The sequence below is a fragment of the Brachycentrus maculatus genome, unplaced genomic scaffold, assembly GCF_059751285.1.
Source record: "Brachycentrus maculatus isolate JH-2025_06_01 unplaced genomic scaffold, ASM5975128v1 h1tg000623l, whole genome shotgun sequence".
Lineage (NCBI taxonomy): Eukaryota > Metazoa > Arthropoda > Insecta > Trichoptera > Brachycentridae > Brachycentrus > Brachycentrus maculatus.
This window is the reverse complement of record NW_028281360.1, coordinates 74017-89359: the sequence shown is the minus strand read 5'-3', so window position 1 is coordinate 89359 and position 15343 is coordinate 74017. Positions and strand designations below refer to the sequence as shown.

Below are 15343 nucleotides of genomic sequence, written 5' to 3'. Positions count from 1 at the left end.
TGAAGAATTATTTCCTTTCTTTTACAATAAAGTAGGTTCCTACTTTGTTTTACAAAATACCCCGTTTTAAAGTAAAATGTTAACTGACCTGCTTTAATCAGCCTTAAATATATTTAAAAAAACAACTGTCAAAACAGCAGTTTTCTATGGTTTTTTCCAGTGTTTTTCTGTCAACCATATCAACCTGAAAATATCGTTCTACAGCGGGATTAAACATTTTTTCTTATAATTTGTGGAAATGATGTCTCACAATAACAATGAAGAAACCAACCCTTGCTTCAAGGTAAACTTTATTTGGTATTTTAATCGAATACGGCCTCTGGGGACTCGTACTAGCTTGTGTAACTTAGATTTTTTATTATTGGTTAAATAATAAAATAATTTAATTCATTTGTTAGACATTTCTACTTTTGACATATCTTACGTAACATAACATACGATTCTAGCTACGCTGTGCCTCTCCAAAAAAGAAACTAAGCTCTTGTGCTTGGAGAGGGACGTACACTCATTGTTTATACTTATGAATGATATAATCTAATATCTAATAACTTTTAAGAAACGTCAGGGACATTACTATTTATCATTAGAATCCAACTGTCCAACTGTCCTCCCTTAGTTTTTCCCTCTACCTCCTTCCCTAAACTCAGATCAGATCAGATCAATCATATTTTGTAATTCATGTTTTTTCAAATGTCAATTTGTAATTTATGTTTTTTTTAAATGTTCAAGTACTATCTACCCTCTGATTGCAAACAGCCATATATGGTATCAAACGTTTTGATCAATATCACTAGTCTGTATTTAGTTGGTTGAAAGGTCTTGCTTTTTTAGCAATAAGCCCGCCAATGCACTTATTTATTTTCTGTACATGAAGTTTAAATAAATAAATATAATAATTTGCATAAGTTACACATTTGCACAAATTACACAAGCTAGTACAGCATACAACCGCGGGTGCCCTAGCCATTGTTGCTTTTCTCCATTTCCCACTATTATACTATTCCTTCTCCATTTCCTTTCTCATATATCAATAATGTCCCTTAAATCCTTCACTTTCATCTTGTATTCCATCAAATGTATTTCTCTCCTAAATCCATAATCTTCATTTTACCAAATTTCGCAAAACTTTCTCAAAACATAAAACTAAATATTTTTTCTGGAAATAACATATCGTGGGTGTACTGGCAAAAAACGTTAACTCGAAAATATGCAATTTAGACTTAATGATGCAGTATTATAAAGTTTTCAACGTTCTATAAACTGGAAAAATACACTAAGTAGTTAGAAATATCATATTTATGTGGTTTTAAAAGTAAATTCAACTTTAAGTTTAATAGCGGGTATTTTATTCAGGCTAAAAGCTATAAATAACAGGGAATATTAAAACAGGTATTCTTTTTTTTGTTGCTAGTATACGTACGATGTATTGTATAAAAAAACAAATAATAATCGGCATAAATTCTTAATAATATAAAGTATATTGTAATGTCAGTGAACACATTTCGGATGGGTGTTTTCTTACACCTGCGAACTGCTGGCGACGAGATTTTATAATTGTGTACATATAGTTAAGACCTTAACAAAGAGATTTATACATAATATTCATAACAACATTGGATAACTCCTTCTTCTCTGCCTTTGAAATGAGGCCGGCGCAGAAGGTAAAAATACCCTTCCTGTCCTTAAGCATCAATCGACCCAACGGGTAGAAATACCTTTCCCGTCCTAAGTGTGTTAATTTGAATTATTTTTTGACTTGGACAGTTTTCACAGCATGCTCACAGATCAGCTATTTTTTTCACATAATAATATACTGCAATTTAATGCTTTGAGAGGTCTATTTGATTGGAAATGTCTGAATAGCACAAAAGGGTGAAAAATAATTTCCAATTCGGACTTTATGTTTGTTTTAAACTTGATTTCTTTTTTTTTTAGGAACATAACCAATCATATGATTGCATGGACGCCAACAATTACGACAAAGACAAGTGTCAAAATCATTTTGAGAATTACAAAATATGCAAGAGATTTTGGGTAAGTCATTTTAATTTTAATTTATGTATGAATTTTAAATCAAACACAGATTTTTTGAGTCTACTAAGTTGTATTTTATTAACAAAAACACATAAAAAATTATATTGTGACAATTGTTTCGTTAATATTATATATTACATACAATTGTTTTGTTAATAAAATACAACTTAGTAGACTCAAAAAATCTGTGTTTGATTTAAAATTAATACATAAATTAAAATGGAGTTCTACAAATTAAACGCCAAATCAATAAATAAGTCATTTTTATTGATAAATATTGATTTTTTGAGGTTAGTTTTCTGTTTCAATATTTTTTTAGACGGTGAATTGTATTTAATAAACGAATTTATAAAAAACATCTGTATTTTGTCTGTAATAAATTTTTAAATGTGCTTATTTTAATTTTGTGTCAAATTATGCTATTTTTCAAAAGACAGATAACATCTCTTGTTTGATTTTTAGGAGCTATTGGAAATTTAAGAATATTTAATTAAAGAATTTACCTCATTTTCAAATTCAGCATTATTTTAAATGACAAATAACACTCTTTTGTTTGCTTTTTAGGAATAATTGGAGATTTGATAATATTTAAATGTAGAATATAGCTCATTTTCAAATTGAATACTTTAAAATGACAGATAAAAAATATTTTGATTTATTATTGGGGGCAATTAGAGATTTAAAAATATTTGAAATAAATTATATCACTCGCAAACATAAACAATAAATAAGTGTAAGTCTCCAAGCACAAGAGCTTAGTCTCTTTATTGGAGAGAACAGCGTAATAAATTTTAAGATTTGTCAATGTAGAAATATCTAGAAAATTAATTAAATTATTTAAAAAAATGGAACCAAGTATTTAATAAAAAAATATAACAAAAATTGGTGTCTAGCTTATTCTCAAATTAAATATTTAAAAATGACAGGTAAAAACTGTTTTGTTTGTTTTTTAGGGACAAGTGACTTTATACAGACGCAGACGTGGAATATTTCCTGCATTGCCAGAATTAAAAGACAGAGAAGCCGTCAAAAACGAATTTTTAACACAGCACCCATAAATACCAATTTTAATTGTTGCAAATCAATATTAATTATTTGTTATATAAAACAACTCATTTTCTATAGAATACTAGTAAGATAATTGTATATTGTGTACGTAATATAGGAAAATAGTATGAAATATATATAACTTTTTACAATTATTGCTCCATATTACAATTGTCATAATTATTTCATATTTCATTTTAACTTATCAGAGAAAATGGTGAAACTTCATCCTTGTAAACTATATTCTTCTTTCAATTAAAATTTTTACTAAGTAAATACCACTATTTCTTAAAATCTACTGTGACACGTGTTTCGATGCATTCCGCATCGTTTTCAAACACCGTATGTGAAGCTAATTCCAAATTTTATTTGGGTCCTTGGGATGTTGAAGGTTGAAGGAGCTGTTTCTTATTTTAATTAAATTTTTAATATTATTTTTTATTTTAATTTCTTTTCAGTGGCAACATAGACATTAGGGGGGATGCGTTGGTCATTGTCATATTGTTAATTATGGGTATATTATTATTTATATTTTTATGAATTTCTATTGTTTCAAAATGTGACTGCCGAATCGATTAATGAAATTATATTCTTCTTCTTACCCTCACCTGAACCCAACGACACATAGGGCGCTGCATCGAATTCGTGCAATGTTACGTTGTTCGTTAATTGTATGAAGTCAAGGTGATATGTCTTACGCTTCAAGTACCAGTCCATAGTAATGTTAAATAAATATTACAGGGAAAATGATATTTAGGCATTCGGCCACATAATTTTTTTTAAAAATGTTGGATTTTAGACCTTTTTGAACAATTTTTTATTTTTTTTGACTGAATGTAGTCGAAACACCATGTCTTAGGGCGGCAAAATGATATATCGCTCACTCCTTTCAAGAACGTCATAAATCAAAAAACTAGATTTTTCAGGAGAACGTTTTTAAAGTTTAAAAATCCAACACATTGTATTAAAAATAAATATCAAGCCACTTATTGAACTTTTTACTGTGCAACAGATCTTTTTAGGTAAAACCTGAAGGTTTTTTCTCCATTTGAAAAATATTAGTATATTTAAAAAAATTATTAAACAATATTTTTTCTTCAAAAAGCAAAAACAACATTTTCTGCCCTGTAGCGGGTAAATATTAAGTTAAAAATATGCCTCTTTTGCATATAGGATATATGCATATAGGGATATAGTACATTTTCTGGGCATTCCGAAAACATGCATAACTGAAAATTGACGAATTTTGATTTATGATGTTCTTGAAAGGAGTGAGCGATATGATACATGTTCCAATGGTAAATTAAAGAAAAGATGCAAGGCTGAGATATGCATTATTGATAAAATTGAGAAAGGTGTGTTGAGATGGTTTGGGCATGTGAATCAAATGAGTGGGGAAAAAGGAAGATAGTCGCTTTCATTTTTTTAAAACCGAACTGCTGGATTGTAAAATTCCGGGTAGTGCACAAGCGACCTTAGGTGAGAAGAATATTTTCGCACCTAATGGTGCATAGGGCACTGCATCATATTGACACAGTGTTACCTTGATCGTTACTTACATAAAGGCAGGGTGATCACTCCTTGCGCGTCCAGGGACTTGTCCAGGGTGATTAAATAAATATTAGAGTGTAAAATCACTAGTATTTATTTCCACCCCCGCCTGGTAATCGAACCCGGGACCTCCAGCGCGGTAGCTAAACACGCTAATTATTATATCACGGAGGCAGACAAATTTAAATTAAATAAAGGTATATTTTTTAATAATAAAATTCCTTTATTCAATTCACATTTATGTGTAAAATAAAACACCAAAAAATATTGCAATATTTTCATTTTTTATTTATCAATTTGAGTACATAGTTTTTTACAATTCATAATTCAAATAAAACAACATTCATACATAAAAAATGCGAGTACCTTTATATAGAAATATCAATTCATTCAATTCCACGTTCAACACAAAAAAAACTAGCATGCAGTGTTGAAAAAATGTTCACAGTTTGAGAGCGAACGAGAAAAATAAATTAAATCAGCGTAATTATTTACAATTAATATGACTAAAATTTAAAGCTGCCAACTAGACTCAATACAGTAAAACCTCGATATAACGGACCTCTATTTGAAATGAATTTCAGATATAACGGACTAAAATCCGGTAAAATGTAAAAAAAAAAAACCTGTTAATATATGTATATAATATGTAACATATGCTTAAATTCAAGTATCGCCGCATGTAAACAAATTGTAATTCATTAATTTTTAATTAAAAACCCTTATCAGCACCCTAATGGTCCATAGGGCACTGCATCATACAAAAGCAGTGTTATCTTGATTTTTAACACATGAAGGAAAGGTGATCAGTCCTCCGCTTCAGGTACCAATCCAGGATAATATTGAATAAATATTAGACTGAAAAAAATTACTTATATTTTTTTGACGCCTTCCCCCTGGGAATTGAACTCGGGACCTCTAGAACGATAGCCGAGCGTGCTGACCATTACACTACGGAGGCGGACACGAAATTTTCACAATTTTTAGCGGCCATGAAGTGGTAAGATCACATCTTGACGATCTAATAACATTTATTGACTTTTCGTCAGATAACGAAGTTTAAATATACTATACGCATTTTTGTAATTTCAGAGGGTTGATTGTAAAAAATAGCAAACTCCAAAAGTGCAAACAAAACTTGATTCCTTTTTCGAAGCAGGATTATCAAAATCGAGCACATTGATATCAAACAGTAATGTTTGAGTGTCCGAAGACAATTAAAAAAAAAATTGTATTGTTTATTTATATCTAAATACAATACTTTATTATATTAAAAATAGTACTTTTTAATTTAATTTAAATCTATTTTTTTTATAACAGACTTTCGGCCTTAGCGGACACTTGCTTTTCCCCTAATAAGTCCGTTATATCTTGGTTTCACTATAATTATTATTTTAAACTGACATTAAATTTCTTAATACAAAAATGAACACAATTAACTTAAGTGAGGTTTATTCAAACACATAGATAATATTTTGTAAATATTTTGCGCGTGTTAAGCATAATATGTTACAAATTTCGTAACATTAAAGAAAATATTGTACAAAAATTAACTCAAGCTAGAATACTACGTACATCTTATTTCCATAGAATTTCTATATCGATGACTAGTTTTGAATATGAAAACTGGTCTATGCTTATAAATCATTGTATTTCTTATTTAAATACATACTTTTTAAAGTTCTTCATATCAAGTGTTGCCAGCCAAAGCAGCTAATTTTCTTTTTATTTAAAAAAAAAAAAGATAAATATTTGTGTTTTTATTATTTACACAAATATTTCAATTTCTTACTATTTCTGTGAGCCTGAGTGGCTCACTATTAAAAATAGGTATCGAATTGTGGTAGAGTGGGTTCGAACCGAGAAACTCTGACTTAAGAGTCCGCGACACTAACCACGGGACTACAACACGATACAAATTTCATACGCATTTGAAGCGCTGTAAATTTGTTAGGTAGTGCTTAGCTATTTTATAATAATTAATTGCTTGGGAGAGATTTAATAATAATTAATTGTTTTGGGATAGATATTTACTTTTAGTTAGATAAAACATTTGTTTTTTACTCAACTTGAGTATCATATTTCGTAACAACTAGTTTCAGAAGCTACAGATGCTTCCATCTCCGTAGATGAACATAAATATTTGAACCCGTGTTCAAATATATACATTCTCAGAGTTCCGGTCAAAAAAGCCAATTTCATTTAAGCATATAATATTATTAAAAACTCTAATTATAGTACATAATTATAATTTCTGTTCATTTATTCATGAATTTTCTGTTCATGTAAGCCAGCATTGATTTTTGGTTTTTCCCAGAAACCTATTCATATTAGCACTGATATATCGCTCACTCCTTTCAAGAACGTCATAAATCAAAATACGTCAATTTTCAGTTGTGCCTGTTTTCAGAATGCCCAGAAAATGTACTGTATCCCAGCAAAAGAGGCATATTTATAACTTAATATTTACCCGCTACAGGGCAGAAAGTGTTGTTTTTGCATTTTGAAGAAAAGGTATTGTTTAATTATTTTTTTAAATATTCAAAATATTTTTCAAATGGAAAAAAAACCTTCACATTTTACCTAAAAAGATCTGTTGCACAGTAAAAAGTTCAATAAGTGGCTTGATATTTATTTTTAATACAATTTAATATATTATTAAACTTTAAAAACGTTCTCCTGAAAAATCAAGTTTTTTGAGTTATGACGTTCTTGAAAGGAGTGAGCCATATGTACTAGGAATTTTATCATAGCTGCTGAATATGGGAAGTAAAGACAGTACGAGATAACTCATAGATTGCATTCTTCGCTAGGACGCTAGGCAGTCAATGTATTAAATCCGTAGAAGGAAACATCTGAAGCTTCCGAAACTAGTCGTAACAATATAATACTCAAGTGGTAAAACAATTTATTTATTAATAATTTAATCATGTCTTAACACAAAGTGAATGCCGAAACAATAAATAACATTTGGGAGATTTGTCATTGTTAGTATGCTTCCCAAAACTGTTAAATTCTCGCTCACTCCTTTCAACAACGTCATATATCAAAAAACTTGATTTTTCAGGAGATCGTTTTTAAAATTTAAGAATATAATAAAATGTATTGAAAATAAATATCAAGCCACTTATTGACCTTTTTACTGTGCAACAGATCTTTTTAGGTTAAGCATGAATGTTTTTTCTGCATTTGAAAAATATTTAGTATATTAAAAAAAATAATTAAACAATACCTTTTCTTCAAAATGCAAAAACAACACTTTATGCCATGTAGCGGGTAAATATTAAGTTAAAAATATGCCGCTTTTGCTGGGATATAGTACATTTTCTGGGCATTCCGAAGACGTGCACAATTGAAAATTGACGATTTTTGAAATATGACTTGTTGAAAGGAGTGAGCGTTCTGTTCTTTTCATACTAGCCAAGAAGAAAATACTTTGATCATTATTTGCCTTGGCTGAACAAGACTGCAAACTTTCCTGACAACCCGTTACAGAAATTTCCATAGACTAATTTACATTTTCTATAAAGTAGACACCAACTTCAAAGTGAAGTAGCTCAAAGACTATCAGTTTATAGATTGCCATATTAACGCATTCTTGTGGACAGCACAGCTCACTACAGTACTTACTTATATATATCTTCATACAAAAGTAATCAAACAATCGCAGAATGCGTTAGATACTTATACTTTATGTTTTGGAAGACACGCATACGTAAACAACTGCAGGGAAATGACTCTTAACCATATTTAAATGTAATATTCAAGCGACGCCTATATTTGAATAATTACAAGCACGCGTTACCTTAGTTTGTAAAATATAGGAATTTGGTGAGTACAAATAATGAGCTATGATATTCAATTGACAAGTAACGTTCATTTGATGATTATTTTGATATGTTCTACACAAAAATAATAAATAATATAAATGTTCCTTTAACACCGTACTTATTTACATTTTTTTTTACATTATTTGAATATTTCATTTGAATTTTTTACAGAGATCCGTTTAGAATGTAAGAGAATGATGTTTTAAAATTACGAGTTAAAATTGCTAGGGAGTATATTAGTGCATATTATAGATATATCAACTTGAGATGAAGCGTCTATCATTTTTATACGAAAGAAGAATACCAAGTCTTACCAAAATTCATTTTTAAATCGAGCCTGCGATATGTGCTATGTAATGCTAACCCTTAGGGGGCCCAATGTCGAATCTCATTCGACATCGATTTTTTCCTCTTAGGTCCCATGTCGGATGTTATTCGACATTTTTTTCATCATTAGTATTATTTATTTAAATTTCAAGTTTACATTTTTGTCACTCGTATCTATTACAACAGTATGTGGAGCAGAGGTCTAAAGATTTTTTTCAATTGGAGTGTAACTGTCTACCTAGATTTTTTTTAAATTTTGGGGGACCAGAAAGGGTTAATGAAATAGACATCAATAATGATTCTTTTAATACGTTTAAGAGAAATATTGTTGATGTCTTTTTGACTATTTGATTAACAAATGTAAGTTAAAATATTATATAGTTATACATAAGTACATAACAGTTAATTTTTAGATTACTTTTAAGTGAAAACCTGTAATTGGAATTTTATTTTTAAAATTTTATTATATTTTGTAAATATGTATTCTGTTGGTTTTCCAATAAATAAATATATAAATAAATAAGATGGAAGTCTGAGTATTCCCATTCTGTCCATATGTGCAAAAATGGGCAAATGGTAAACGTTACACATGTGCATAAAGTGATCACTTACGCCAGCCAAATAGCAGGTTTTAAGCCCTGGTATGCCCAGATTTCCACCTTCTTTCGTGTATAAATGATAGATACTGCATCTAAGTTGAGACGCATATAATATTGATATATCATCCGTAGGGTGAATAATCTAGTATCTGTCAAAATACATAATCAAAAATAGTATTTTGCTTATTTATATTTAGGGTGAGTTTATGTTGTATCCAATGTAAAAATGCGCTTAATTAATGGTTCTAACCAATAGGGTGTTTGTGCACTACACGGAATTTTACCGTCCGGCACTTCAGTTAGCGTGATAAAACAATGATTGGCTTGTGCTTTTGTCCATCTTTCCTCGGATCGGTGCTCTTGAACAGTGCGTGAACACATTGCGAAAAAATTCGACCATGCTAAACTGTCGCAGTTGCTTTTAATTTTCAAAACCGGACTGCCGGAGGGTAAAATTCTGTGTAGTGCACAAGCGGCTATAGGGTATTTTACAGAAGTAATATTATATTTAACTTAATTTGTACATAATATATATTTTTAGATTCCCGTTATAAAAATCTAAAAATTATTATTTATCGGATAGTATCACCAGCATCTCAATAGTTTTGCACACATCATCTCAGTGTCACCGGCATTTGCCCGATAGTTTTCTCGGGACACCAACGTAGGGCCACCGGACAGCACAGTGTCAACACATTGTATAATTAAAATGTAACTTGCATTTTAAAGAAAAAAGATTTGGACTTCTTTCCGTAATCAGCAATACTGCAATTTAAATATTTTGATATTTCTACAGCGACCTTTATGTTTTACAAAAACGGCGCCGTACAAAATCAAACAAATATTATAATTTATATTTGAAGCACTAACTTTGTAATTTTCCATTTTATAATTAAAATGTAACTTTGTTTTAAAATCACTATAAATATTTTAATATAACTTAATTATAATGTCTACCGGTTTCGAAGCTAACCACTTCTTTATCAAGACTGATAAATACTATTAGTCAGTCTTGATAAAGAAGCGGTTAGCTTCGAAACTGGTAGACATTATAATTAAGTTATAATAAAATATTCATAGTGATTTTAAAACAAAGTTACAATTTAATTATATAATGGAAAATCACAAAGTTAGTGCTTCAAATATAAATTATATCAACACATTGTTATCAGGCGGTTTTTTCATCAACCCCGGCCCTAATTAGTATACTAACTAGGGTCGTATACTAATCACGAGTAACCGAAAACTCAATTCTGGTCTGCATAATGTTTTTTGGCGTATCACGCTCTACCGAAAGTAAGCGAATAAAACGCTTATAAGCGTCTCTCGCTCTCTACCAACAGTTTGAAAAAAATGCGTTAAGACACTGCATTTAATTAAAAAAAGAAAAGAAAGAAAAATATCCTATCTATTATTGCTTTTTGACTCAAGTGACTAGACATCATTTTGTGTTAGACAAAAAAATATTTGGCATTTTTAAATACCATGCTAAACAATGCCTATTAATGAGGAACGTCCATTGATGTTACGGCATCTATAAGTGCCACATTCTACAAGCAAGCATAATCCATAGATGTCATGTTAAAGGCGGCCCACAAGCAAAGAACATATCGCTCACTCCTTTCAAGAACGTCATAAATCAAAAATTGTCAATTTTGAGTTGTGCATGTTTTCGGAATGTCCAGAAAATGTACTATATCCCGGCAAAAGCGGCATATTTTTAACTTAATATTTACCTGCTACGGGGCAGAAAGTGTTGTTTTTGCATTTTGAAGAAAAGGTATTGTTCAATTATTTTTTTAAATAAACTAAATATTTTTCAAATTAAGAAAAAACATTCAGGTTTTACCTAAAAAGATCTGTTGCACAGTAAAAAGTTCAAGAAGTGACTTGATATTTATTTTTAATACATTGTGTTATATTTTAAAACTTTAAAAATGTTCTCCTGAAAAATCAAGTTTTTTGATTTATGACGTTCTTGAAAGGAGTGAGCGATATGTAGATGTCATGCCAAGAAAAATGCAATCTATATAGACATTTGATATGACAATGTTGGCTACATGCATCTATAGGTGTGGGGAAATGTATAAGGTACTTATTTTCCCTTTTATCTAATAATTCTTTGTCCAACGTCAAATAATTTAATTTTACGATGTTGGACATAGTTATTTCAAATAAACTATGCCATAAAGTTTGGAATAAGGAATGTATTGTTTCTATGGCGGATATTATTAAATAAATATACGAAAAGCAAACACAAAGCACAACAATTGGTGAGTATTGTATATATAATGAATGAAGTAAATGGTTGAATCTGAATTTTATGCACCTCTACTAGCGGAAGGTTAAAAAACCTGATCTGGTTCTATTAATATACCGACACTAAAGATTTTGCAGAAACGACTAGCAAATCTACAGAATATTACAGTACATAACTTAAAACATTTAATACCTCTTGTCAGGCATATCGCTCACTCCTTTCAACAACGTCATATATCAAAAATTGACAATTTTCAGTTGTGCATGTTTTCGGAATGTCCAGAAAATGTACTATATCCCGGCAAAAGCGGCATATTTTTAACTTAATATTTACCCGCTACAGGGCAGAAAGTGTTGTTTTTGCATTTTGAAGAAAATGTATTGTTTAATTATTTTTTTTAAATACACTAATATTTTTCAAATTGAGAAAAAACATTCAGGTTTTGACTAAAAAGATCTGTTGCACAGTAAAAAGTTCAATAAGTGGCTTCATATTTATTTTTAGTACATTTTATTATATTTTTAAACTTTAAAAACGATCTCCCGAAAAATCAAGTATTTTGATATATGACGTTGTTGAAAGGAGTGAGCGTTATGTTAGGGTTATAATTGACCTTATCACAAGAAATCAAATCAGACATATCCACTGCTCTGTGCAGTAATGACTATTTTTTAAATTTATTTTTAACACTCATTTCCTTCAGAATTATTCATTATTTATTACAATAACAGATAAATAAGTATATAACAAACCATTTAGATAATGCATTGCCCATGTAATGGGCGATATTGAAAAATATTAAAGTGAAAAAAAATCACTTATATTTATTCGACCCCCCCCTGGGAATCGAACCCGGGACCTTCAGAACGGTCGCCAGCGTGCTGACCATTACACTACGGACAAAACAGAGGCGGATGTCAGTAGTATGAAGAATTAACTATTTCACACTCATTCCAGAAAATATTATTATTGAATTTCAGGTACCACACTGTCACAAACTGTGTGCCGAACACGCGGTGGGTATTATAAACGGTGGCACAGACTGCGCGCCAGCCGCAAGTAAAGAGTTAATACAAAACATGTACATAGAAAATTAAATATAATTTTCGCTAACTAAGAATTCATTTCATTCGTCCGCCTCCGTAGTGTAATGGTCAGCGCGCTCGGCTACGGTTCTGGAGGTCCCGGGTTCGATTCCCAGAGGGGGGTCTATTAAATATAAATGATTTTTTCACTCTAATATTTATTCAATATAACCCTGGACTGGTACCTGGACCTGAAGCGGAGGGCTGATCACCTTTCCTTCGTGTGTTAACGATCAAGATAACACTGCGTTTATATGATGCAGTGCCCTATGCACCATTGGGGTGCGGATAAGGGTTCTATATATAAGAATTCATTTATTTACAAAATTAAATTATATTGCAACCATAGGTGCTAAAAATTAATTCTAAATTTGGTTTAGTTGAAAGAAATAATTTTCTTGACAATAATTGCAGTCTTGTGCCTTTTATTTTATATGTGATGAAGCATAGCATAGCCTATTTTAATAATAATAATAAAAAAAACATCTCCTTATCATTCATCCTTCACTTTGTGTAATAAATACCAATTTAAAAAGTTTAAAGTGGTATTACACAAAGTGAACGATGAATGATAAGGAGTGTTATATTACCATACCACAAAGTTAACAATGTTGTTAACACACTATCTGCGGGCGGATTCACGCTTAAAATCGTCTTTTGTTAATTGGTAATTGGTATATTAATATGTAATTTATGTTTTTTTTTAAATGTCAATTTGTAATTTATGTTTTTTAAATGTTCAAGTACTATCTACCCTCTGATTGCAAACAGCTATATATGGTATCAAACGTTTTGATCAATATCACTAGTCCGTCTTTGGTCGGTTGGAAGATATTGCTTTTTAGCAATAAGCCCGCCAATGTACTTTTTATTTTCTATACATGAGGTTTAAATAAAATAAATAAATAAAATAGAGATTAACATCTCTGAAAAGAAGTGATAACATTTAACCATACTGTATACATCGATATGAGATCAAAAGATGCCGCAAAAGTCATGCGTAAAAATAACTTACACGCAATTTACGACGAGTCGAGTGAAAAGGTAAAATTACCCTTCCCGCTGAACACCACCAGTCTAGTGAAACAGTAAAATTACCCTTCCCGCAGATAGTGCGTTAATATATAAATAAAATTTACTTAAGTAATTTTACTGTATCAATAATACAGTAAAATTACTTAAGTAAATTGTAAATTCATAACATTTTGAGTGTGTCTGGACCCTTGCTGATAAATCTGGGTTTTCTACACTTAGGAGTTATATTAAAAGTAAAATATTATTTTTAATTAAAGTTTTACTTAATAAATACCACTATTACCATATAGTGGTATTTACTAAGTAAAATTTTTGTTAAAAATGGATAGATTTTATCACAAAGTGACTGCCAAATCAACTAATGAAAAGAGTAAAATATAATTTATTTTTTGTTGAAAATGATTTCTTTTCCGCGAACACATTATAATTTAAATTGTATATCTATTGACTACACATAAATAAAAATATAGATCATTTGGTATTCGAATCATTCCAAAATTTTTTTTTGTGGAATAAAATAGTACCAAATTCTATCGTACCATTTCACTAGTAAAAAATCTATCAATGTTTTATTACATATGTTTATACATATAACGACATTGTAATGGAATAGTTTATTTAAAAAAACTTATTTACATATATATATATATATATATATATATATATATATATATATATATATATATATATATATGTGTGTGTATGACGATAACCGGAGACAGCTAAAGCGTAATTTGTAATAATTATAAAAAAAAAACAGTCAACGAATTAAACAAAAAGCTGTCTCTGGTTGAATTCAACTCAGTATGTAGTACATATTATTTATTAAAATTAGCATTCTATTACTATTAACTAGCTGTTTCCTAGCCAAGCACTACTGTGGCTCAGTCTGATAAAATGGAAAAGAAAGAAAACAGAACGCGCACAATTATAATTGTTTCATTTCATTTCTTGTGAGGCAATGAAAATATTAAAAAAAATTATAAATGCGATTGAAAAAATTTCCATGAGTCCGCCATGAGCAATGTTAAGTATTGCGTGTGCGCTGTTACGTTCAACAGACGGCGCTGCCACTGTGGTAAAAAAGCACGATTTTACCTGTAATAAGTAAAAACACCTGTCACAGGTATATAAAAACACAAGAGTATTAGAATGCTACGTTGTGTCAGATTTTAAAATTGTGAACAAATGAATATTAACATTTTTATGTTTTTTGGAGAAATAAAAAGACTTTGTTTTTTGATTCACTCACTTTAAAAAAAATTAAAAACCAACTAGTTTCGGCAACAACCTCTTGCCCTCTTCAGGGTTTTTATAACACAGTCTTTTTATATCTCCAAATTATTATTTATTACAATGATTATTTGGAGTTAATGCTTTCAATATTAAAAATATATTTACATTTTTATTCGCAACATTTTGAGAGTATCCATCAGAAAATCTGGATTTTCTCCACTCAGGATTTATTTTTACATTTTTTTGACATCTCAACATAGATGAAGAAGAATGTGGTTGTCCAAGAATAAAAAAAAGATTTTTGAAAATTTGAAAAAAAAAAAAATTAGCACGTTTGTC

At 29.9% G+C, this 15343-nt stretch overlaps 1 protein-coding gene across 1 annotated transcript; it reads left to right on the top strand.

Annotated features, from left to right (window-relative positions):
* Positions 1–112: 112 nt before the first annotated feature.
* Positions 113–3513, top strand: LOC148300997 (coiled-coil-helix-coiled-coil-helix domain-containing protein 7). Its single transcript, XM_088273961.1, has 3 exons — positions 113–283; positions 1936–2034; positions 2988–3513. Exons 1-3 carry the CDS (start codon positions 239–241, stop codon positions 3090–3092), a joined length of 249 nt encoding a protein of 82 aa, XP_088130087.1. The 5' UTR covers positions 113–238; the 3' UTR covers positions 3093–3513.
* Positions 3514–15343: the final 11830 nt, after the last annotated feature.